General features: G+C 39.4%; 1 protein-coding gene and 2 non-coding genes across 3 annotated transcripts; all 3 read left to right on the top strand.

Moving 5' to 3' along the window:
- Nucleotides 1–8,058: 8,058 nt before the first annotated feature.
- Nucleotides 8,059–8,144, top strand: LOC140854994 (small nucleolar RNA Z101). The gene has a single exon (XR_012138087.1). It is a non-coding gene; the product is annotated as a small nucleolar RNA Z101 (small nucleolar RNA).
- A 99-nt stretch (nt 8,145–8,243) lies between these two features.
- LOC114913950 (small nucleolar RNA Z101) lies at nt 8,244–8,333 on the top strand. Its single transcript, XR_003800078.1, has one exon. It is a non-coding gene; the product is annotated as a small nucleolar RNA Z101 (small nucleolar RNA).
- Nucleotides 8,334–8,768: 435 nt separating this feature from the next.
- LOC105037951 (protein NRT1/ PTR FAMILY 5.10) lies at nt 8,769–12,315 on the top strand. The gene is made up of 4 exons (XM_010913593.4): nt 8,769–8,942; nt 9,028–9,245; nt 10,732–11,252; nt 11,360–12,315. The coding sequence occupies exons 1-4, from the start codon at nt 8,825–8,827 to the stop codon at nt 12,177–12,179; spliced, it is 1,677 nt and encodes a 558-aa protein (XP_010911895.1). The 5' UTR covers nt 8,769–8,824; the 3' UTR covers nt 12,180–12,315.
- Nucleotides 12,316–23,316: the final 11,001 nt, after the last annotated feature.

The raw sequence follows: 23,316 nt of genomic DNA, 5'->3' as shown, positions 1-23,316 counted from the left end.
GACTAATGCTCTGCGATCTATAGCTAGTGATGCAACATATTTTCTGGACGGTTTTTTCCACCGGACAATCGAATTAAAGGTTGCTAAAAGCAGCTTAAGTGTTCTCAAGTTCCCCCAATTTGCATTCCCTAATTTGTTCCATATTCGGTCAACAAGGAAGATGTTGTGGTGGTTATTCACCGTCCGACCGGACATCTCTCCTTGGATTACAACCGAATACTCACTGACGAGGAGGCTTGGAGAATCGGAGGGAGACCTAAGGAATCGCAGCAAGGCAACCCTACATCATTGGCCTCGGCTTCTACTCGGCCTCCTAACCCGACATCGACTGATCTTGAGGATAGGATCCTCCCACCGATGAAGAGCATACCCTAGTGGACCTGCATGAGCACTGATCCGAGGCAAGACCTCAGCTCAGCATCGAACTCAGAACATCAGACCATTTTTCTATGTGGGAGATCTTGGGATCTTCCAACAAAATGTAGGCATGATCCGCATCTGACATCTACAACAAATAACTTTAACCCTTGGGTTAGTGGGCAGGTTCTTTATCCCAATGGACTTACAGACCATGGTCTATCAGTCTAAGGGATTAGGGGCCAAATGGCCTACCAGATTCCGATGTGATAGCTTATCACATTATCTCTATATAAAGAGGTAAAAAGGAGATCCCTAGATAAGCTCAATCTGAGAGAATTCCCTGTGCTTTCATTCTCCATTATCTTTTCTTCACTATTTTCAAGTTCTGACTGACTTAAGCATTGAAAAGTCTTCCATCGGAAAAACCTTGGCAAGATCAGACTTCTCTTGTAGGTTCCTTCTTTGATGTCTCGATCTCCGAATAATGTTCGTCCTCAGCCACATCAATATCGAATTGGAGCCTTACAGCAATAGGAGATATTAATTCAGCACGATGGTTGATTAACTCTTTCATTGAGTGGTATCGATCACATGAACTAGTCTCATGTTTACTAAAGTCACCACCAAATTTGCCGACCATCCCAATTTAGAGTCAAAAGCTCAGTAGATAAACATGCTATTTGAAGTACAAGGATGCATTGTATTTGCTTGTCATAGTGGAAGAACATAAGTACAAAATAATTTTTATACTCTTCATGACTGATACTTTAGCAGCAAGAAGCGCTCTACTTAGTCTACTCCATACTTGAAAATGAAGTTAAATTTAAAAGAGAAAAGCAAGATTCGAAGACAATCAATAAAGTAGGATGGAGGAGCAAAGGAAACCAAGAAGTAAAAAAATATGCTTTAAAGAAGATGGTTTAGTTTGGTGAATCCGGTGAGACTGAATAAAAATCAAAATTAGTTATTTGTTCATGATGGACTCAGCTTGATGTACTCATCTGGGTGTAGGGTTCTATGAAGTTGTAAAAAATCAAGAATATTTCAGAAGCATAAGGAGGCCATGTAGTGGTGGAAGACCAGAGCTCTACTCCAAAGCAATGACAATGATAAAAGCATAGCCCTCAAGTATAAGTATTAATTATTGTGGAGGTTATCCGCCGTCCAGCCTAACATCTCCCCTACATATCACAATCAAGCATTCACGGATGGGCAGCCTTAGAAAGGAATCAAAGCAAAGCAATCCGACACCATCGACCTCAGCTTCCGCCCAATCTCCTATCCTAGCACCCATAGACCTTGAGGATAGGATCCTCCCAATGATGAAGAATATAGACCGACGGACCTGCGCAAGCATCGACCCAAGGCAGGACCTTGGCTCAACATCAAACTTGGAACATCAGGCCATTTTTTCATGTGGGAGATCCTTGGAATCTCCTAGCAAAACATGAGTACGATCCGCATCTGATACCCATGATTAACAATCCTGATCCGTGGGTTAGTGGGTAGGTTCCTCACCCCAACAGCCTTATAGATCGTGGCTTACCAGCCTAAGGGATTGGGGCCAATGGCCTATCGGATTTCAGTACGACAGCTTATGTTATATAAAGAGGTAATAAGGGGACCCTTGAAAAAGCTGAATCTGAGAGAACTTCTCTATACTTTTGTTCTCCTATCATCCTTCCTCTATTGTTTTCACACTTCGGCTGATTTAAGCATCGAAGGATTTTTTGTCGAAAAAATCCTAACAAGTGTGGACTTCTCTTATAGGTTCCTTTTTCGATGTCTCGATTTTCGAATGGCATCCAACCCTAGCCACATCAACATTGAATCAGAGTTTTGCAGCAACAGATTGTCATTAGAGGAAGAGTTAAGCCCACTAAAAGAAGAAAAAGAAGATAGCAAGAATGAGAGCGCATAACTCTGCTGCCTTCTCCTACTATGGTGGATCCACAGCCATTTGATATTCTAATCCAGTAGATCCAGGCATTAGCCAATACCGTGCAGTGGCTCCAGTAGGTGACGGAGCGGCAACCCCCCTTGGAGCTGGCACCTCAGAAGGCTCCCTCTCGACATAGTCACCGATCTCGCCCCAAAGCCTAGGATCAGCCCTCTACTACACTCCCACTTCTGCTCCCCAAGGATTATCTTACCATCAGAGTTTGAGGAAAGATGACCAGCGATGGTAATCTCCCATCTCCTCAGATAGAGGCTCGACTCCAGAATACCCCACGGATCGAAAAGCCTCATCGAGAAGATCTCGAGCAAAAAATTCGAGACATTGAGCACTATCTCAGTAAGGTCTCGAATGGGAGTCATCAGAACGTTGAAAAAAACAACAATCGACCAATGACTAGTATCATCAATATGATCTCCGGCTTCATAAGTGGTAGGGGGTAGAAGATCGAGCAAAAGAGATGAAGAGAGTGCACAAGGAATGTTGTTGATCTCCAAAGAGTTCAAACTCTCTATGATGATGTTGTCGTCGTATCAATGACGATAGCAAATTGAAGGCTTTAATGAAACCTCTATTCCTTAGATATGAAACATTGAGAACCTGAGGATGCCTTATCAGTAAGTTGTGTGTCCATTGATTACATCGACAAATATTGAGCTTTTATACATGTTTCTTGTTACAGTGACCAAGTGAAAAGTCCAACTCAAATTGGTCGTATCTCACCACAAACAAAATCGTCAGAAGTAACTAAAGATGTCTCAAGAAGATATCCAAAACATAAATTCAAGACCATCAGGTTAAGCCTCAAACCCTCCACATGGCCACCGGTGCTCCTCATCCACAGATGGGTCGATTGGAAGCCAATGACAATGATGATGGGGCTAAATCTTCGGAGACCCCACTTGACCATCTGGTGCTTCTTGTCTATGGATGAGTCGAGCGAAAGTTGATGATGATTACAATGGAGCTAACCCTCTGGAGATTCCTCTATATGGCTGTCTGACATTTCTTATCCACAGATGAGTCAAGTGGAGGCCGATGATAATAATAATGGGGCTAATCTACTAGGATCCCTCGACATGGCCATCTGGCACTTTTATTTATGGATGGGTTAAGTGGAGGCTAGTGATGATGATGATGGGTTAACTCTCTGAAGATCCCTCGATATGACCACCTTATGCTTTTCATACACAGACGAGTCGAACGGAGGTCGATGATAATGATGATGGGGCTAACCCTCTAGAGATTCCTCATGGCCATCTAGCACCCCTCGTCCATAGATGAGTCAAGTGGAGATATATGATGACGATGAAAGAGCTAACCCTCTAAAGATCCCATATGCCACCTGGCACTCCTCATCTGCAGTTGAGTTGAGTGGAAGTTGACGATGACAACGATGGGACTAACTATTTAGGGATCTCTCGATATAGCCATCTGATACTTGTTGTTCATGGATCAATCGAGCGGAGGTTGATGATGATGGCAATGGGGCTAATCCTCTTGAGATCCCTCATGGCCAGTTGATGCTTTTCGCCCACGAACGAGTCGAGCAGAGGCCTAGGACGATGACATTGACTTTGCAAGATTTACTGTCAAGGATCAACTTTTGATCTACTTTGGATATTTCGAATTCTGTCTTACTTTGGACATTTCGACCTTTGATCGACTACTTCTATTGCTTGAAACTGTGAGACCACTTCAGAATTGAAAGTGGAGGGCAAACCTTATGGAGGTTGTTCGCCGCACAACCCAACAACTCCCCTATAGATCACAATTAAGCATTCGCTGACCGGATGGCACCGAAAATCCAAGGAAGATCCAAGGAACCAAAGCAAAGTGACTCTACACTATTGGCCCTGGTTTTCGCCCGACCTCCTATCTAGGCACCTATCGACCTTAAGGATAGGATGCTCCCAATGATGAAGAACATAGACCGGTGGACTTGCAAGAGCATCGATTCAAAGTAGGACTTCGGCTCAGCATTGAATTCTGAACATTAGGTCATTTTTCTACATGGGAGATCCTTGGAATCTCCCAGTAAAATATGGGCACGATTTGCATCTGACACCCATAACTAACAATTCTGACCCTTGAGTTAATGGGTAGATTCTTCATCCCAATGGCCTTGCAGATTGTGGCCTACCAGCTTAAGGGATTATGGGCCAAATGACCTATTGGATTTTAGTATGGCAGCTTATCACATCATCTCTATATAAAGAGGTAATAAGAAGACCTCCAGATAAGTTGAATCCGAGAGAACTTCTTTGTGCTCTTGCTCTTCCATTATTTTTTCTCTACTGTTCTCAAGCTTCGGCTGATTTAAGCATCGAATGATCTCACATCGGAAAAACTCTGACAAGTATGGACTTTTTTTGTAGGTTCTCTCTTTGATATCTTGATTTTCAAACGGCATCTAATTTCAACCACATCAACATTGAACTGGAGTCTTGCAACAACATTAACATTTTGATAATGTGAACTAGAGATTTCATAATTAGTTCTATGAAGCTCCACCATACATTAAATCAATATCCCAATTTTATGTCCTTTCTTAAGGTTTCTCTGGATATTCCTACAAGATAGGGCTGAAATTTATGTACGAACCTAACCTGTCGGCCTATTTAGCTTCCATATTCCAAGGGCCTACTAAATCCTAGGCCAAATCCTCATCTTTGGGCTGCATGAAGAAAAAAGATCCATGGAGGTCTTTTTTTTTAATTCCTGTGGGATTTAGACAGTAAGATATTTGGTTGATGGGCCATGCTTAAATAGGTGGCCCAATCCTTGAATCTTATGGGATTTTCAGCCTACTCTCATAAGAATATTCAAGTAGGCCCTCCTTAATCAGTTTTACTTTTCAGTTGAAATTTACTGGTGAGATTTGAAAAAGGTTGACAATGTTGAATGCAAGATACAATTTTCCAAGATTGCAACCAGTTCTTATACAAGAGAGACTTTGAATACAGCAAAATTGACCTCACTTTTGATCTTGATTTTCGAGTCAATAAGGTTGTGCTGAGTTCTTCCACTTTTCATTCTAAAACGCCATCAGACCCCCGACCAAATTTCTGCTTCATATCGACTATGGGAGGCTTCCATGCTCTAATTATGCTTAGTCCCTTGGCAACCAGATTTGGGTACTTAAGGTGTTCTTTCTTTTGGCTCCTCGATTACTTCTACATATTCTCAATTAGATGCTGACCGAGGAATTCTTCCAGTTTTGTTTGGTCAAATATTGGCATTTTTCGTCTTGTGTTTTAGGTCATGAAAAAACTTACATGTCACTTTCCTTATTTTTCAACTCCAAAGGATCTCATACCTAGCCTCTATAGTCGATAGAATTCAGGCAGCGGTAAAAGTGAAGTTACTAAGTTTTATTCGATAGAAAAGAAATGCTTCAAGGCTAATAAGAAATAGTATAAAGATCCAATAAAAAATTAAAATATTTTTTATTTGAAGATAGCTAAGCAAATAATATCTAAATTTTATATTTTTACTGATCGGTCCCAAATCCATAGAATCTTCTGGATCTGAAATAAAAAAATAAAAAAAAATGAGCTTTATAGACTCAATAAGTTATTAGATTTTTAATTTATTTAAATATTTATATAAAAAAATATAGTTTTATGAGATGAAAACATGCTATAACAATCAACATAGATTCAAAATATGCATTTTACTTGAAATAAATTTTTTAATTATCCAAAGGTCGGCCTTCCACTATTACTCTTCTAATCCCTCAGACTACGGTCATGATCGTACCATAGCTAGCCCCGAAAGAAATTAGATCATGACTACAACATGCCGTCCATTGGTCATGCGCTCGTAATTATCTTACAATGGGTCTAAAAGAAAAACTAGCTCTGATAGTACATGGAGAAATATGCTCTCACTAACACATGCCAGCTATCAGCCTATTGGCTAGACTTGAAAGAAAAACTAGCCTCTGATTATAACACATCATCCGCCAATGTGTGTGCCAGTGATCGCCTCACTGGAGGTCCGAAAGACAACTAGATCTTGAATTCATGTGATCATAGTCGGACTAGAGAGTAATGGACCAACACACAATACATTTTGATGCAAAGAAATATATTTCATTTTTCACTAAAAATGCAAATTTGATCAAATATTTCATTAATCATTTTCATATAGAGTACATAAGATAATTGATTTAAACATAATACTATAGTAATTAATAAACGTCGAATCAAATCTCATGCATGATAAAATACATTAGGGGTGGAGGTAACTTATAATTTTTTATCCTAGATTTTCGAAAACTTCACTAATCAGGAAAACCAACAAAAACCTAAAATATTATGACATCCTATTAGACTTTTAATTTACACCATCGAATCCAATTTGACATCCAAGATTCTCGACTAACCTAAGGATTTAGATATTTAGGTGGAGATCAAGGTTATCTGTATGTGATGGATTTGATTGTGATCAAATCTTCGGATATGCGATTCTACCTAATCAATTTAAAATCTCTAAGTTGATCTAATTTCATGATTAAAAAAAATTAGAAATTAAGACTTTATCTGAATTTATTAAAATAAATAGGAGAGAGAGTGTGTATGACTTAGGTAAGATTAGAGTCAGATCTGATCTATCAATGATCACGAAACCTGGTATAAGAATTAGGTGAGAGAGAATGATTGAAATTTATAGGAAATAATAAATACAGGAAAACAAGAAGAAAAGGGGGAAAATTAGAGAAAATAAGAAGAAGAAGATGAAAAGATGAGAAGGAGAAGAGGGAAAGGAAAAGAAAGAGGAGAGAAGAGGAAGAGGAGGGGCCTAGTAGTCAGTAGTAGGTTGAGGAGATTGGATGGTCATCAGTCGATGCAGTGGCCTGAAAGCAAAGTCAAAGAAGTAGAAAAATAGGGTTAAAAAAGGGCTTAAATAATTTGAAAAAATAAGGCCTGGATCCAAGAAGAATGGAAGACGAGTGAAGGGAGCTCGCTAGTGATTTTTGGGAATGACGGAACTCGATTGATAGCAATAGCTTTCCAGCGATTCAAAAGACATAAAATCGGGCCAAAATAGAGCCAGAAAGAGAAAATGGGTATTTTGGTCAATCGGACTTGGACTGCTAGAAAAGAGGAGGAAGGAGGAGGGGGAGTGATCGGTGATGCCAATTGTAGGGGAGGAAAGGAGGTTTAAATAGGGCAGGCTATGGAAGGATAAGGCTGCCTAACACTGATCATTCGCTGGTTGCACTAGTCTCCAACGGCCATTGGCATCAGCCCAAAGAATCTGCATCAGCCACTATTGGGATAGCCTTATCACTGGGCAACAGAGATTTGATAGGGGATCGGGATCTCCCAAATTTTGATTCCAAAAAATTTTCAAACATTCGAATTGAAATCGGTAATAGATTTACCGACTTCAATTCACCCATTCATATTTTCTTCATTCATCTCTGTTTGTGTGTGCTCCATCTGTAAACTCTGTCCCTCAATTTCTTTCTTCCTCTTTACTGTCCCAAATACATCGACCACATCACTACTATAGGCAGTAGCGTTGGTTGTCTTCAATATTTACTTTAAAAACCCCAATAGTCTCCACCTTCTAATGGTATCCCCATATTTTTTCCCCAAAATTCCTCAATTACCAAATCAAAGACCGGATGTCCGTTGAAACCCTAAATCCATCATGGGAACTCCATGTTCTTTTTCTATTGAAATATTTAAGGTGTTCTATGTGCTAAGGGCTGTTTAGGATCAACATTTTATGGGCAGATGAAGAATCTCATATTATATGGATAATTTTCATCTAAGTTATTTCATTGATGTTATCAATTTGAAGATTGATCTAATCTTATTGTTTTATCCATTTATCCATTTTTTTTCTTACAGTAGATTGTTGGTTATACTTGAAACTCCTTTTGATCGAGGGTTGTTTTGGATCCATATTTTGTGGATAGATGAGGAAGCTCATATTTAAATAGGTAATTTACATCTAATTATTTCATCCGTGTTATCACCTTGGAGATCTAATGCCCTGATCTTATTATTTTATCCATTCATTTACATTTTTTATATGGTAAATTATTATTTATGACAAGCTTATTAAACATAATAAGTTTAAATTTTAAATTCTAACTTGTCTAATAAACAAATCAGATTCGGCTTAGAATTTTCTGATTTCCTGTACCCGGCTCAGCCCATATACGATCTCAGCTGACATGATTGCCACCCCAATATACTCGGCGTGTGGGCCTCTCCTTCTCTCCGAGGGCTTTGGACGATCAATATTGCTTCTATGCAAAATATGCCAGCAGTACGCACGCGAACAAACTACTACGTCTCTACTCTCTACCCCACTGGCCAAACCAACTGCAAATCATGAGACGCCAGCACGAATCTCACAACCAGGGCGAGCCCACATCACCAATGCGACAACAGAACCCCCGACCCCAGTTCCATTTAGGTCAGAACCCCAGCTTTCTATCCTCATTTAGGCTTTAATCGCCAAAGAAGGAGAGGGCGAGCGACGATGGACGCCGATCCCCTCCTCCGCAAATCCGCCACCGTTGCCGGCGCCGTCGACTACCGTGGCCTCCCCGTTTCCAGGTCCTCCTCCGGCGGCTGGTCTGCTGCCCTCTTCATCATAGGTACCACGCAATTCCACCACCCCCAATCATCGATTCTCAGCCGTCTGATCTCGATCTAATCCATCAAATGGATTATGTACTGCAGGAGTGGAGATCGCGGAGCGGTTCGCGTTCTACGGCATCTCCTCGAATCTGATCACCTACCTCACCGGCCCCCTCGGGCAGTCCACCGCCGCCGCCGCCGCCGCCATCAACACATGGTCCGGCGTAGCCTCTATGCTGCCGCTTCTCGGCGCCTTCGTCGCCGACTCCTATCTGGGCCGATTCCGGACCATCATCCTCGCATCCCTCCTCTACATCCTGGTTCGCTTTCCCCTTTCTCTCCTTCTCCTCTCCACCCCTTTGGTTTAATAGTGTATGATGTTTGTGGTCCTCGTCTGGGGAGTTGGAGAGCCCGCGTCGCCGTGCGCGACTGATCGGCTGTTTTGTTCCGAACAGCGCATAAGTGGTTCAGACCGTCAATCTACTGTACAACGGTCATGATTGAGTCGCTAAAATGTAAACGCGCTCTCCTCTCACCCAAGTCAGCATCATTTTAGGTCACGTGCACACACGCCCGACGAACGTGAATCCTGAGTGGCCGGTGTTACCAGATTTGTGTAGCTGTGGGTTCAGATCCTATGCGGGGCATCATTTGCATGACACGGAGAAATATGCGTGCAGGGATGGCCACGTGTCGTCTATCACGGAAATGAAAGCTCTAGCTTGAAAATTGAGACATAGGGATATCCATCCGGCGACGTGGAGGCAATTAAGGCACGCACAGCTTGCTGTGGTGCAAGATGCACCGCAGAGGATCCTGCTTCAGACAAGGCCATGGGTCAATTAAAGAAAGCTATTACACTCCACGGCCGCATGTTAGCTAAAGCAAAAAAATCAATCCTCTTGTCCATGTTCTTAAGATCGGACGATCCACGATCCGGACCAAAAACGCTCAGATGATCCAAACCGGGTATCTGGATCGTTTTCTTTGCCTTTTTTTTTTTTTCTTTTGTAGATGGATATTTTCAGGTTGCAATTAAAATTTGCTTTACTGTAGTATTATTTGATTGGAAGCCTTGACGTTCTCGATCTATTTTCCTTTCCAGAAGTTCTATTTGAACCTAAATTAGGGGTGTAAATTATTTATTTTCCCTTTTTTGTAGATAATTATTTAGTTTCCTTTTAAAGATTTCTGTTTCAACTCAAGTTGAGGCTATTTGGTGGCCGGTTGTTTTCTCAAATAATAATTAATCGTCTGCATGAAGATTCCTAATATCTATCAGTCCTTTATCCAGATCAATCAACATCGAGCAAGTGTTCATTGACTTATTATGTCATGTTTAAAATTCTTATTGTTGTTGTTGTTTTTGTTGACAAAGAAGAATGTTAAAAAAAGAAAATTATCTAATAATATCTATATTAGATTATTATTTTGCCTCATGTAAAAAATATTTGGACCGAACATAGTAAACATTTCCAATTATGGAAATGCATCATGATCTTGCCGCCAAGAAGACGAAAAAAGGGTTAAGAGAGAGAATGACACAATGATTTTTCCTTCCTAGAAAAGTTGAACCTAGTTTTTAGTTCTTCTGGCTACTTCAATTGCATCAGCCTGAGAAATTCACATGAATTCACTCCAAACAGAACACTGACAAACAAATTTCCATCATGAACTCCTGACACGCTTAATGTTGTTTGAAATCGAACCAGAATGTATAGATATGTATATTTCTGAATGACTTATTGCCGAATTAGAGACAAAATACTGACTTCTTATTATGTGGATTGGAATGGAGAACCACAGGGCTTGGGCATGCTCACCTTCTCATCGGCGCTGCCATCCATCCGTCCATCTACATGTGGTGACACAATGGATCACACAGCCTGCAGACCATCTCCTGCCCAAGTGGCCTTCTTCTACTCCTCCCTCTATCTCATTGCATTTGCCCAGGGAGGCCACAAGCCTTGTGTTCAAGCCTTTGGTGCTGATCAATTCGACCAAAATGACCCTAAGGAATGCATGGACAAGAGCTCCTTCTTCAACTGGTGGTACTTTGGGTTGTGTGGTGGCACTGTAGTTACACTGGTGGTCCTAAGCTATATCCAAGATAACATTAGTTGGGGTCTTGGATTTGGAATTCCATGCATTGCAATGCTGTTTGCTCTCGTTGTTTTCTTGCTTGGGACCAAGACTTATCGATTCTATGTCCTGGAGGATGAGAGTCCATTTGTTCGAATAGGCAAAACACTTGTGGCATTTGCAAGACGTAGGCAGGCAAGTATTCGCATTGGATCTCAAGAAACAGGAGAAACACTACATTACAAGTAAGAGCACTTTTTAACATCTGTTTATGAGATCATTTGTTTAGCAGACCTAGTGATATAATGATTATATATTGATTGGCAAGGCTTTTTTATTTGTCAATTTATAGTCCATCTGGTGGTCCAAATTGTTCATCATCAAGCAAGGATATTGATAGTGTAGACAATGTGGCTGATGCACATGAAGCAAAGGCGATACTTCGATTGTTTCCGATATGGGCAACCTGCTTAATATATGCTGTTGTTTTTGCCCAGTCTTCAACCTTCTTTACCAAGCAAGGAAGCACCTTGGATAGAAGGATAGGTTCAAACTTTGAAGTCCCGCCTGCAGCATTGCAAAGCTTCATCAGTGCCTCCATTGTAGCTTTCATTCCGATCTATGATCGAATCCTTGTGCCCATAGTCAGAAAATACTCCAAAAAGCCTGCAGGCTTCACCATGCTTCAGAGGATTGGCACTGGAATGGTCATTTCTTTGATTTCTATGGTTATAGCAGCTCTAGTGGAGCTGAAGAGACTTGAGACTGCCAGAGAATTCGGCCTGGTCGATCAGCCCGCAGCAACCATTCCCATGAGCTTGTGGTGGTTGATTCCCCAGTATGTTCTCTATGGGATTGCAGATGTTTTCACGATGGTTGGCTTGCAGGAGTTCTTCTATGATCAGATCCCTGACGCATTGAGAAGTCTTGGGCTTGCTCTCTACTTAAGCATCTTTGGCATTGGGAGCTTCATCAGTAGCTTTCTTGTGTCTATGATTGACAAAGCAACCGCAAAGAGTGGCGAGAGTTGGTTTTCTAACAATCTGAACCGTGCTCATCTTGATTACTTTTATTGGCTTCTTGCTGGACTCAGTGCTCTGGAACTCATCATCTACTTGTACCTTGCACGGGTTTATGTATACAAGAATAAAGAAAGCAGTGCAGTTGTGTAACATGACTTATGTTGTAATTGTGGGAGGTTGGGTCATAATAGGCCTCCTAGTCGTTGGAATATTTATTTGGCCGATTAGACTTATGTTATTCAAGTTGCTGCAAATGTTACTTAATGCAATTCCATTAGTGTCAGAAGATGGTAACTATAAATATTTTTTGATTATTATTTTTTTTCTAAGTTGGAGCTAATACATAGATACAATTACATCATAGTAATAGAAACAATCCTATTCTAAGGAAACTAAATATTTCTATACACAAAATTTAATAACTAATTTAATTTTTATAATTATAAAATTAATCTAATAATTACAACTTATTGATAGCTCATACCAATGCTCCTCCTCAAGTTGGAGCATAGATATTTATCATGTTTAACTTGTCAATCATATCATAGAATACTTTTCCTGAAACATCTTTTATGGAATATCAGCCAACTGGCTCTCTGACTTGACGAATGAAAAGTATATAATCTTTTGATCTAACTTCTTCTTAATGAAATGACAATCAACTTTAACATATTTGGTGCGATCATATTGTATATTTTATGCAATTTCGATAGTAGTCTTATTATCACAATAAAGATTCATAGGTGTTGCATATTCAATCCTCAAGTCTTTTAAAATACTTCTAATCCATAACAATTTGCATACACCATGAGTTATACCTCGGAACTTGGCTTCTGTACTTGATCTTGCCATATCTTTCTATTTCTTACTTTTCCAAGTAACAAGATTACCCTTCACAAAAGTAAAATAGCCAAATGTGGATCTTCTGGTTATTTGATCACTTGCCCAATCAGCGTCCGTGTATCCTTCAATATTAAAGGTATTATTTTTTGAGAATAATAAATCTTTGTCCGGAGCACATTTCAAGTATCTCAAGATTCTGTATACTGCATTCATGTGTTTCATTTGGTGCATGCATAAACTGGCTTACGACGCTTACCGCATAGGCTATATCCGGCTTTGTGCATGACAAATAAATTGGTCTCCTAACCAACCGTTGATAGTGACCCATGTCTGTTGGAACTTGATCTGAAAATATTTCAAGTTTATGATTCATTTCTATGGGTGTTTTTATTGGTTTGTTAGCAAACATTCTAGTTTCAGTCAAAAGATCTGACATATATTTCCGTTGCGAAAGGAAAATCCCTCATTATGATCTTGCTATTTCAATTCTCAAGAAATACTTAAGTTGTTTTATATCCTTCATCTCGAACTCAGCAGCCAAATATTCCTGTAACAACTTCATTTCACACAGATCATCTCCTATCAAAATCATATCATCAATATACATGATTAAAGCTGTTACCTTCCGTTCTTTGTATTTCATAAACAAAGTATGATCTGAATTACTCTGTTTATAACCACATGCCTTCGTTGCAAAAGAAAACCCCCAAACTAAGTTCTAGGTGACTGTTTAAGCCCATGCAATGATTTCTTCAATTTACAAATTTCATTTTTTCCTAAAGAACTACGTTTAATTTTAGGTGGCAACTTCATATAGACTTCCTCCTCTAAATCCCCATTTAGAAAAATATTTTTAACATCAAATTATTTTAAAGGCCAATCCCGATTTATTGCTACATATATGAAAATACGAATTGTGTTGAGCTTAGCTATTAGTGCAAAAGTCTCTTGATAATCCACCCCATACTTTTGTGTGTATCCCTTCGCAACTAACCTCGCTTTATATCTGTCAATGCTTCCATCTGTTTTGAGTTTCACGGTGAACACCCATCTACATCCGATCGTCTTCTTTCCTTGGGATAATGAAATAAGTTCCCAAGTAGAATTTTTTTGTAAAGCCTCCATCTTTTCGTTCATCACTTTTGTCCATTTTGGATCTGCCAATGCATCCTGCACACTATTAGGAATAGATACCTTGGATAATTGATTAATAGTAAGTGCATATGATTTGGACAATCCATGAGTAGAGACATAATTGCAAATTGGATATTTAACATTGGCTTTAGGATCAGATTTATACTATTTCCTTAGGACACCCTTATTCGATCTTTGTGGGTATCTTGGAGCAAAATTTTCAAGAGAAATATTTGTTACAAGAGACTCATCAGACATAAGACTCAATATTGGATTAGAGATTACTTGAGGAGAAGAATTCTAGACATTCTTGGTTGATTCGCCAGTTAATGGTGTTAACATGGGTAACTTTACAGCTTTCAATGATTGTGTTTTGTCTTCGGAAGAAACTACCTCCTCATTCTCAATTGCAGAAATACTATCAAAATTTTTTGGACTACTTGTCCCAAACTTTTCATTCACTTTTTCCAGTTCAAAAAGCTCATCTCCTCTATTGCCTTCTTGTAACACGCTCTCTTCACTAAAGTTCTGTTGGGAATAGTGTCCCAAAGTCAATCGTCAGCCTGTTGACGGTTATGCTCATTTTTATATTTGTACATGAATTATGAATTAATAAAAATTATTTTGATATTTTTTCATCACAAAATGTTTCATCTTCTAATGAACTCCTATGTTGTGGTGAAGTCCTTAGGACTATTTAGACTCGACAAAGGAGGATTTGTTATTTAGTCCTTAAATCTGTTCGCGACCAAATGATACGTTGTTACCAAGGATGACAACGTTTATCAAGCATAGGTCGTTGTGTGCCATATAGGTTGGTTGTCCTCTTAACCAATGAGTGTGGAGATACTGGTATGGCATACATGTGAGATGTAAGGGTACATCTGCACTGAACGTGACCGACTCCGGAGCTATTTCTGCTGTCAAGATTTGCTCCGATGGAATATGGGTATAAATATCCCTCCGATCTGAGACCGCCATGGTGACTTGCAAGCAACTCACTGCACTTAGGCACTGGACTACCTGAATTTCTAATTCAGTGACGGAAGGCTGTTGGGTGTAGTCAAATACTTGACTTGTCGGTGCGTGTGTCAAGATGGGATTGACCACTCCAGTTTAGGAGCTGTGTACAGTCGTATTTTAATTTAGCAAAACCTTGGCCAGGGTAGTCCTTGTGAGAAGTCACAGGACTGTTTGAGTTGAGCACGATTCGGATGATCTGATCAGGGTTGACAGTTTAACCCTGAGTCATCTTAAACACAGGGGTCAAAAGGATGAATTATACAGTAACCATATTCATGTAGGTTCTGAGTGTTGCGATTGCGACTCTTCGACCTATCCAGACGTCGGGTACCATTGCTAGATGGTCACTTCGATAGTACAGGAATTGGTTCCTGTGCTACCGGCTTAGGTTCGAACCTGCGGGGTCACACACATTAGAGGTTCCTATCTGATCTGATGGCTGGTGTAGAATTCTACATGTTTGAAACTCAGTGATCGAGAATCAGGATTCTCTGATCACGAGTTCCTCACATTATGGGTACCGGGGTTAAGAGTTTCACTGGTTGGGACTTTCGATTAGGATTACATATCGATGAATTCTGATGTCCGATTGCCCATCGGATTTGGACTCAGTATTTATGAGATGTTTAATTAATGATTTGATCACTAATTAACTCAATTTGATTGAGTAATTATTTTTTGGATCAAGTCCAATTGAATTGGATTCAGTTGGATTTGATCCGATTAGGTTAAGAGTTGACCTAATCATCGAGATGGTTTGGTCCCTGATTTAATTAGGGGTTGGGCTTAGTCAATTCCTGATTTGATTAGAATTTTGTTGAGCCTAATTAAGCCTAATTAAGTTGAGTTTAAATTAGTCTAATTGGACCTAACTTATTTGGTTCAATTAGGTTGGTTTAAATAATGAAACCACCTTGACCCAATCTCCATGCGCCACCTCACTTCCATTGCACCCATTTGAATTCATGAGAAGGAACTTCTCATGAATTATTTTCTCACACCAAGCCCTCTCCACACCCCACTTTAATGTGCCAAATGAATGGATAAGGATGATTGGTTGGCCATTCAAATTCAAAATAAAGTTTGAATTTGAATGGGCAATCAATCTTTGCACCTTATCCCTTTTTTTACGCTCCATTTATTACATGAGAAAAGGTTTCTCATGAAATCACTTCATGTACAATTTAAGCCACACCTTTAGTGGATAAGAGATGAGTTGGTGTCCATTTGAATTCAAAATTTGATTTGAATTCAAATGTGCAATTACTCATCTTTATCCTTTCTTTTAGATAAGACGTTTGACGTTGTTATAAAAGGAGGAGAAGAGTGGGGCGTGCAAGAAGAAGATTTTTGAAGAAAAATTCTGGGGCGTGAGAAGTCTTGTGCATGAGAAGGAAGTCTATATCCTTCCAAGAGAAAAAGAAAGAAAAGAAAGAAAAGTGGGTGCAAGATTTTCGGTGAGTTCCCTAGAGTTTTAGCTTGGGGTTCGGGAAGTGAGAAAGTGAGCTACGAGTGTCGTGAGCCCACAAAATCTTAGGGAGATCTTCAACATCCTCTCAAACACATCTGTTGATGATCCGGAGTATCCAAAAAATTGACAGACATCGATCGAAGGAGTTCGATTAGCATCGACCGTCAAAAGAGCTCTACAACGAGCTAGCACTCATGAGGAGTCGATCAGACCGAGAGCTTCGTGTGGACGATCTACAGAGGCCAGATATGCTGTGTGGCTGCATCGCGATGATCAGACTCTTCCAACGGTGATCAGATTGCGGCGATCTACTACCCGCACAAAGGTATTGTGTTCTGAACACATTACAATAAAGTATTTATTATTCAAATTCGAATTTCAAATTTAAATGCATGCATGCAATATATCATATTTAGATCCTAGTGTAGGATAAATTCATGTTAATTAATTAGATTAATTAATATTTTTTCACTGTAAAATCATGATTTTGAAAAAAATTTAAAATTACCATTTTACCCCTGCACTGAATTTTTTCATAAATGGTATCAGAGCGGGTTCTTAGATATGATATATATATTTTCATGCGTAGATTAAGTTGTAATCTAAAAGTTTAAATTTAAAATTTGAAATTCAAAATTTAAAATTTGAATTTTGAAAGTTGTTCGAAATTCAAAATTCAAAAATTTGAAATTCAAAAATTAAAATTTAAAATTTAAAATTTGGTTGGAATTTTAAATTTTAAATTTTAAATTTTAAATTTTAAATTTTAAATTTTAAATTTGAAATTCAAAATTTGAAATTCAAAAATTTGAAATTTAAAATTTGAAATTTATTTGAAATTTGAAATTCAAAATTTAAAATTTAAAATTTGAAATTTAAAATTTAAATTTTAAAATTGATATATTTAGATATACTTGATATAAGTAGCAAGTAATCGAATTGGGTTGGTTGCCATGACCATCCGGTCATAGGAGAAAAGCAGGGTTTAAAGGCCCTCTCCTCCCATTCGATGGGATTTTCTATGGCGGTAGAGATGCCGCTGCAATTATATCCCATGCAGATGAAGCAGCGAAAAGAATTAATTGTAAAAGTTCAATTATGAAATTTATCATGAATGTGTTAGATTAGATCTAAAGGAATATTCATGATTTATTTTGATTGAGTTATTTTCTGTTATGTAATTAGCAATAGGATTGCTATTTATGAAATGTGCTGATCTATTTGTGAAATGAGTCAACATATTTGGTGAACAGAAAATAAAATCTTTCAAATTTGAAAATTATTTTTGAAATGCCAAACCCTGACCCATCAGCCTAAATACTTAATTAAAAGAATTAAGTGTTGTCTAGTAGGTCTAGAATTGTAAATTAAGACCTAAGACAATTGCATAAACTTGTGGGTCAATGGGTTAGATGGATTATATCCATAATTGGGTTAGACCTAAGGTTAGCTTAAAGAAATTGACTAAATTAGAGTAATTGATCAAATCTAATCAAAAGTTGAATTAGATTAGGTCAAGGATACTCTAGACTCAACTCCAATAGTTGTAGTTGAATGGGTCCATATCTTTAACTAGACCAAGATGGACTTAATTCATGGCTATGCGGTGGAATCCTATTTAATAAATTGATCAAATTAAAACTAATGAACCAGTTGGTGTCTAAGGTAAGTTTAGCATTTTGACCAGTGATTTTTAAGCGGGAGCTACTCGCAGTGATTTGATTTCTGACGAGTTAATGGCTTATCCCCACCACTGATCTCACTTACCTGGCCAACCTGGTGAATTAGATTTTGATTAGATCACTTGGTGATTAGGGCTCACCCATGTCATTAGGTAAATCAGTTTGACTGATTTAGGTGCTCCTAATGCCAGCTTTAATTAAATCCTTTTTTTAAATCTGACTTGGTGAAGTCAGTGGGAGGATTGAAATTGGCTGGATATTTTTTTCTCATCTATCCTTTAATAAAATCCTCAAAAATTATTAGGTCCCTAAAAATGATTAAGTTATATTGATAATTAAGTTATAGCCTCCCATTAAGTGAGTGATAATGAGTCCATTAGTTTAATAATCATTGGAGGCCCAAAGGCCTGGTGCTTATTGACTAATGGAATTATCATTCATAATATGATAATTTGGTTTGAGTCTTTCTGACGGTGATCAGGTTGGCCGGCCAAAGTCGGGCCTGATCATTTATTGGTCTGATTCACCAAATCAAATCATGTTAATGGTTGGACCTAACCAGATCTTTTCAGTAGAGGCCAAAGCCTACTGATTAGATTCTGAGGCAAAATCAATTACTAGAAGTTGTTTAGAGAAACAACTGGTTATGAACCTACCCATAGATGCACATGGGTTGACCAACCAAAGTTGGACTCATGTGTAGTCTGTGTGGATTCTAGTACCCACTAAAGAATTAAAGTAATTCCTCGAATTGGAGGTTGAGGCTACCAGTTCGTAAAAATACTGGAAGAAACTTTAGACTAAAGTTCAAGTCTTTAGTATTTATAATTTATGTACTAATAGAGGTCTGATTTTTTTTTTATGCAGCTATGGCCACTACCTTGTCCCTCCGGTCATTATTAGATAATGACAAGCTCATGGGACCTAATTTCGATAGCTGGTATCGAAAATTAAAAATCATCCTTGAGTATGAGCGGATCCTTTATGTAGTAACGGATCCGACACTTGAGGAGCTAGCCCCGAACATTAGAGGGACGGTCTGAGACACTTATCAGAAATGGCTCAACGACCGCACCACCGTTCGATGCATTATGCTGGCGGCAATGAATGATGAGTTCAGCTACAGGTTCGAGAACGCCCAGCCACAGGAGATGCTTCAAATGTTGAACGACTTCTTTGGCACGCCTGACGATGTTGAAAGGCACAAATCTAGTTGTGCGATTTTCAATGCTTGGATGAGGGATGGAGCCTCAGTCACTGATCATGTACTGTACATGATCGAAATGATTGAGCGCCTAAGTAAACTGGGTTTTTCCTTGCACAAGCAGCTCGGTAAGGATGCGATCCTTAATTCATTGCCCAAGTCCTTCCTCCCCTTCCTTACTCATTTTCGGATGACAAAGCCTGCAGTGAACTACCACGGCTTGTTGGGGTTGCCGCAGAACTTTGAGAAGGATCACCAGCTCCATAAGGAGTCGGTGAATATTGTGGGAGGATCTTCTTCTTGTCATCGACCCTTTAAGAAAGGGAAGAAGAAGAACAAGAAGAAGAAGAATAAGAAGGTGCAGCTACATGCTGGGACGTCTGCACAGGATCAGACCAAGAAGCGCAAGCCCGATCAGAGCCAGGCGGAGTGCTTCTTTTGCAAGAAGCAGGGGCACTGGAAGAGGAACTTCCTCTATACATTGCCTCCTTGGACCCGAACAGGCCGAAGAAGAAGCAAGGTACTTATATGATAACACCTTGTAACTTTTTGATTTGTGATACTACTGCCTGGGTATTGGATACCAGAAGCCCTTATCATATTTACAATTCGATGCAGGGTCTGCAGGTCAGTAGGAGATTTGATGAAGGCGAGAGATTCCTGAACGTTGGAGATGGAAGCAAAGTTTCAGTTCTAGCATTAAGAATCATGAACCTTGTAATCAATTCTCGAAACGTAATTCTGAGTGAATGTCACTATTGTCCAAGCTTTTTATTAAATATTAGTTCTGTAGGCCTTTTGGCCATGAACGGTTATCAATTTTTAATAAAAAAAAAATATTTGCAATATCATTTTGAATGGTGTTACAATGTTTGTTGGACAACTTAATAATGGAATTTACTTTCTATCACAATCTGTTAATGTGGTTCAAACCTCCGATAAATACTCTAGAATAGATTATGTGTCAGAAGTCTACCTTTGGCACTGTAGGCTAGGTCATATCAATAAAAACAGGATAAACAGGTTGGCTCAAGAAGGAATTCTTGAAGTAGGTGATTGTGAATCACTTCCAACCTGTGAGTCCTGTCTTCTTGGTAAAATGACCAAGTCATCTTTTACTGGAAAAGGTGAGCGAGCCAGTGAACTCTTGGCTCTGGTACATTCTGATGTATGTGGACCCATGAGCTCAAGTGCAAAAGATGAATATTTCTACTTCATAACCTTCACAGACGATCTATCGAGGTATGGGTATGTCTATTTAATGAAGCATAAGTCAGAATCGTTTGAAATATTCAAACTATTCCGAAATGAGGTAGAAAAATAAACTGGAAAGTGTATTAAAATTCTTCGATCTGATCGAGGAGGTGAATACCTTTTCAATGATTTTCTGACATATCTTGGGGAGAATGAGATTCTCTCTCAGTGGACTCCTCCTGGAACACCACAACATAATGGTGTATCTGAAAGGAGGAATCGGACCTTATTGGACATGGTTCGATCCATGATGGGGTTTGCTGGTCTGCCGATCTTCCTCTGGGGATATGCACTCGAATCGGCTTGTTATCTTCTAAATAGAGTTCCGAGTAAGTCTGTAACCAAAACGCCATATGAGATATGGATAGGACGTAAGCCAGTACTCTTGCACCTTAGGGTTTGGGGATGTCCGGCTTATGTTAAACGTTTAATTACGGACAAGCTAGGACCTAGGTCTGACAAGTATAATTTTATAGGGTACCCAAAAGAGATCAAAAGATATTACTTCTGCCTAGCTGATGAGCAAAAAGTGTTTGTCAGCCTTAAGGCAATCTTTTTGGAAAAGAAGTACCTTGGTGAAGGGACTGTTGCCTCTAAGATCGAACTTAACGAAGTTCGACAGGTGAAAAAATCGACACAAGTTGCTGAACCTGAACCGGATTTGATTAGATCAGATCTGGAGCCCATTGTTCAAGCATCCTTAAGGCGATCTGGTAGAGTACCACATCAACTAGACAGATACTATGGTTTCTTGGTCTGGGACGATGATCCTATCGAACTTGATGAAAACGATGAGGATCTGATCACCTACATGGATGCAATGTAGAGATCTGATTCTGAGAAATGGCTAGAAGCCATGAAATCCAAAATGGAGTCCATGAAGGTCAACGATGTGTGGACATTGGTTGACCCATCCGAAGGAGTAAAATCCATAGGGTGTAAGTGGGTCTTCAGGAGGAAGAGAGGCGCAGACGGAAAGATGAAAACCTATAAAGCCCGTCTGGTTGTCAAGAGATATCGTCAACGTTATGGTATAGACTATGACGAGATATTTTCTCCTGTGACAATGCTCAAATCCATTCGGATTATGCTTGCGATAGCTGCCCATCTGGACTATGAAATCTGACAGATAGATGTGAAGATAGCTTTCCTAAATGGAGAGCTGGATGAAGAGGTGTATATGATACAACTTGAAGGATTCACATCCACAGATGAGTCTAAGGTGTGCAGGCTACAGAGATCCATTTATGGACTTAAGCAGGCATCACAGAGTTGGAACATACGTTTTGATAAGACGATCAAGACGTATGGCTTCGTTAAGAACGGAGAAGAGCCATGCATTTATAAGTGGGCTAATGATCCAGTAGTAGTATTTCTTGTATTGTATGTAGATGATATTCTTTTAATCGAAAATGATGTCTATGCATTATAGGGAATAAAGATTTGGCTGTCGTCACAGTTCTCCATGAAAGATCTGGGAGAAGCTTCCTACATCATAGGGATGAGAATCTATAGGGATAGATCTAAAAGATTGCTTGATTTATCCCAGTCTACGTACATAGATACTATGCTGAAGAGGTTCAGCATGGAGAATTCCAAGAAAGGCTATCTACCGATAGGCCATGAAATTTCTTTCTCGAAGAAGGATTGTCCGACAACACCTCAAGAGAGAGAACGTATGGGTAGGATTTTATATGCTTCGGTAGTGGGATCTATCATATACGCCATGACATATACACGACTAGATGTGGCATACTCACTAGGGGTAGTGAGTAGATACCAATCTGATCCAGGAGAGAATCACTGGAAGGTTGTTAAAACCAACCTGAAGTATTTAAGAAATACTAAGGACTAGTGGCTTGTTTATGGTGAATCGGACTTGAGACTTATAGGGTTTACAGACTCTAGTTTCCAGTCTGATCACGATGACAGCAAAAGTATGTCGGAATTTATTTTTATCCTTAATGGTGGGGTTATCTGCTGGAAAAGTTTCAAGCAGCACACAGTGGCTGATTCAGTTTGCAAGGCGGAGTATGTCGCTGCATCAGATGCTGTCAAAGAAGCGGTGTGGCTGAGAAAATTTATCACCAAGCTCGGAGTAGCACCCTCCTTTGTTGGTCTAGTTCTGCTCTACTGTGACAGCTTTGGAGCCATTGCTCAGGCGAAGGAACCAAAGGCACACTAGCGGACGAAGCATATTCTGTGCCGCTACCATCTCATCCGAGAAATTGTGGAGCGAGGTGACGTCGATCTTCAGAAGATCAATGGGAAGGAGAACCTGGTTGACCCATTTACTAAAGCCATTGCGGTGAAGAAGTTCGACAACTACAAGTCGAAGATGGGTATTAGATACTGCACCGATTGACTTTAGGCCAAGTGGGAGATTGTTGGGAATAGTATCCCAAAGTTAATCGTCAGCCTGTTGACGGTTGTGCTCATTTTTGTATTTGTACATGAATTATAAATTAATAAAAATTATTTTGATAGTTTTTCATCATAAAATGTTTCATCTTCTAATGAACTCCTATGTTGTAGTGAAGTCCTTAGGACTATTTAGACTCGACAAAAGAAGATTTGTCGTTTAGTCCTTAAATCTGTTCGCGACCAAATGATACGTTGTTACCAAGGACGATAACGTTTATCAAGCATAGGTCGTTGTGTGCTATATAGGTTGGT

This window comes from Elaeis guineensis, chromosome 1 (assembly GCF_000442705.2).
Source record: "Elaeis guineensis isolate ETL-2024a chromosome 1, EG11, whole genome shotgun sequence".
Classification (NCBI taxonomy): Eukaryota; Viridiplantae; Streptophyta; class Magnoliopsida; order Arecales; family Arecaceae; genus Elaeis; species Elaeis guineensis.
This window is presented reverse-complemented; position numbering and strand designations above follow the sequence as displayed.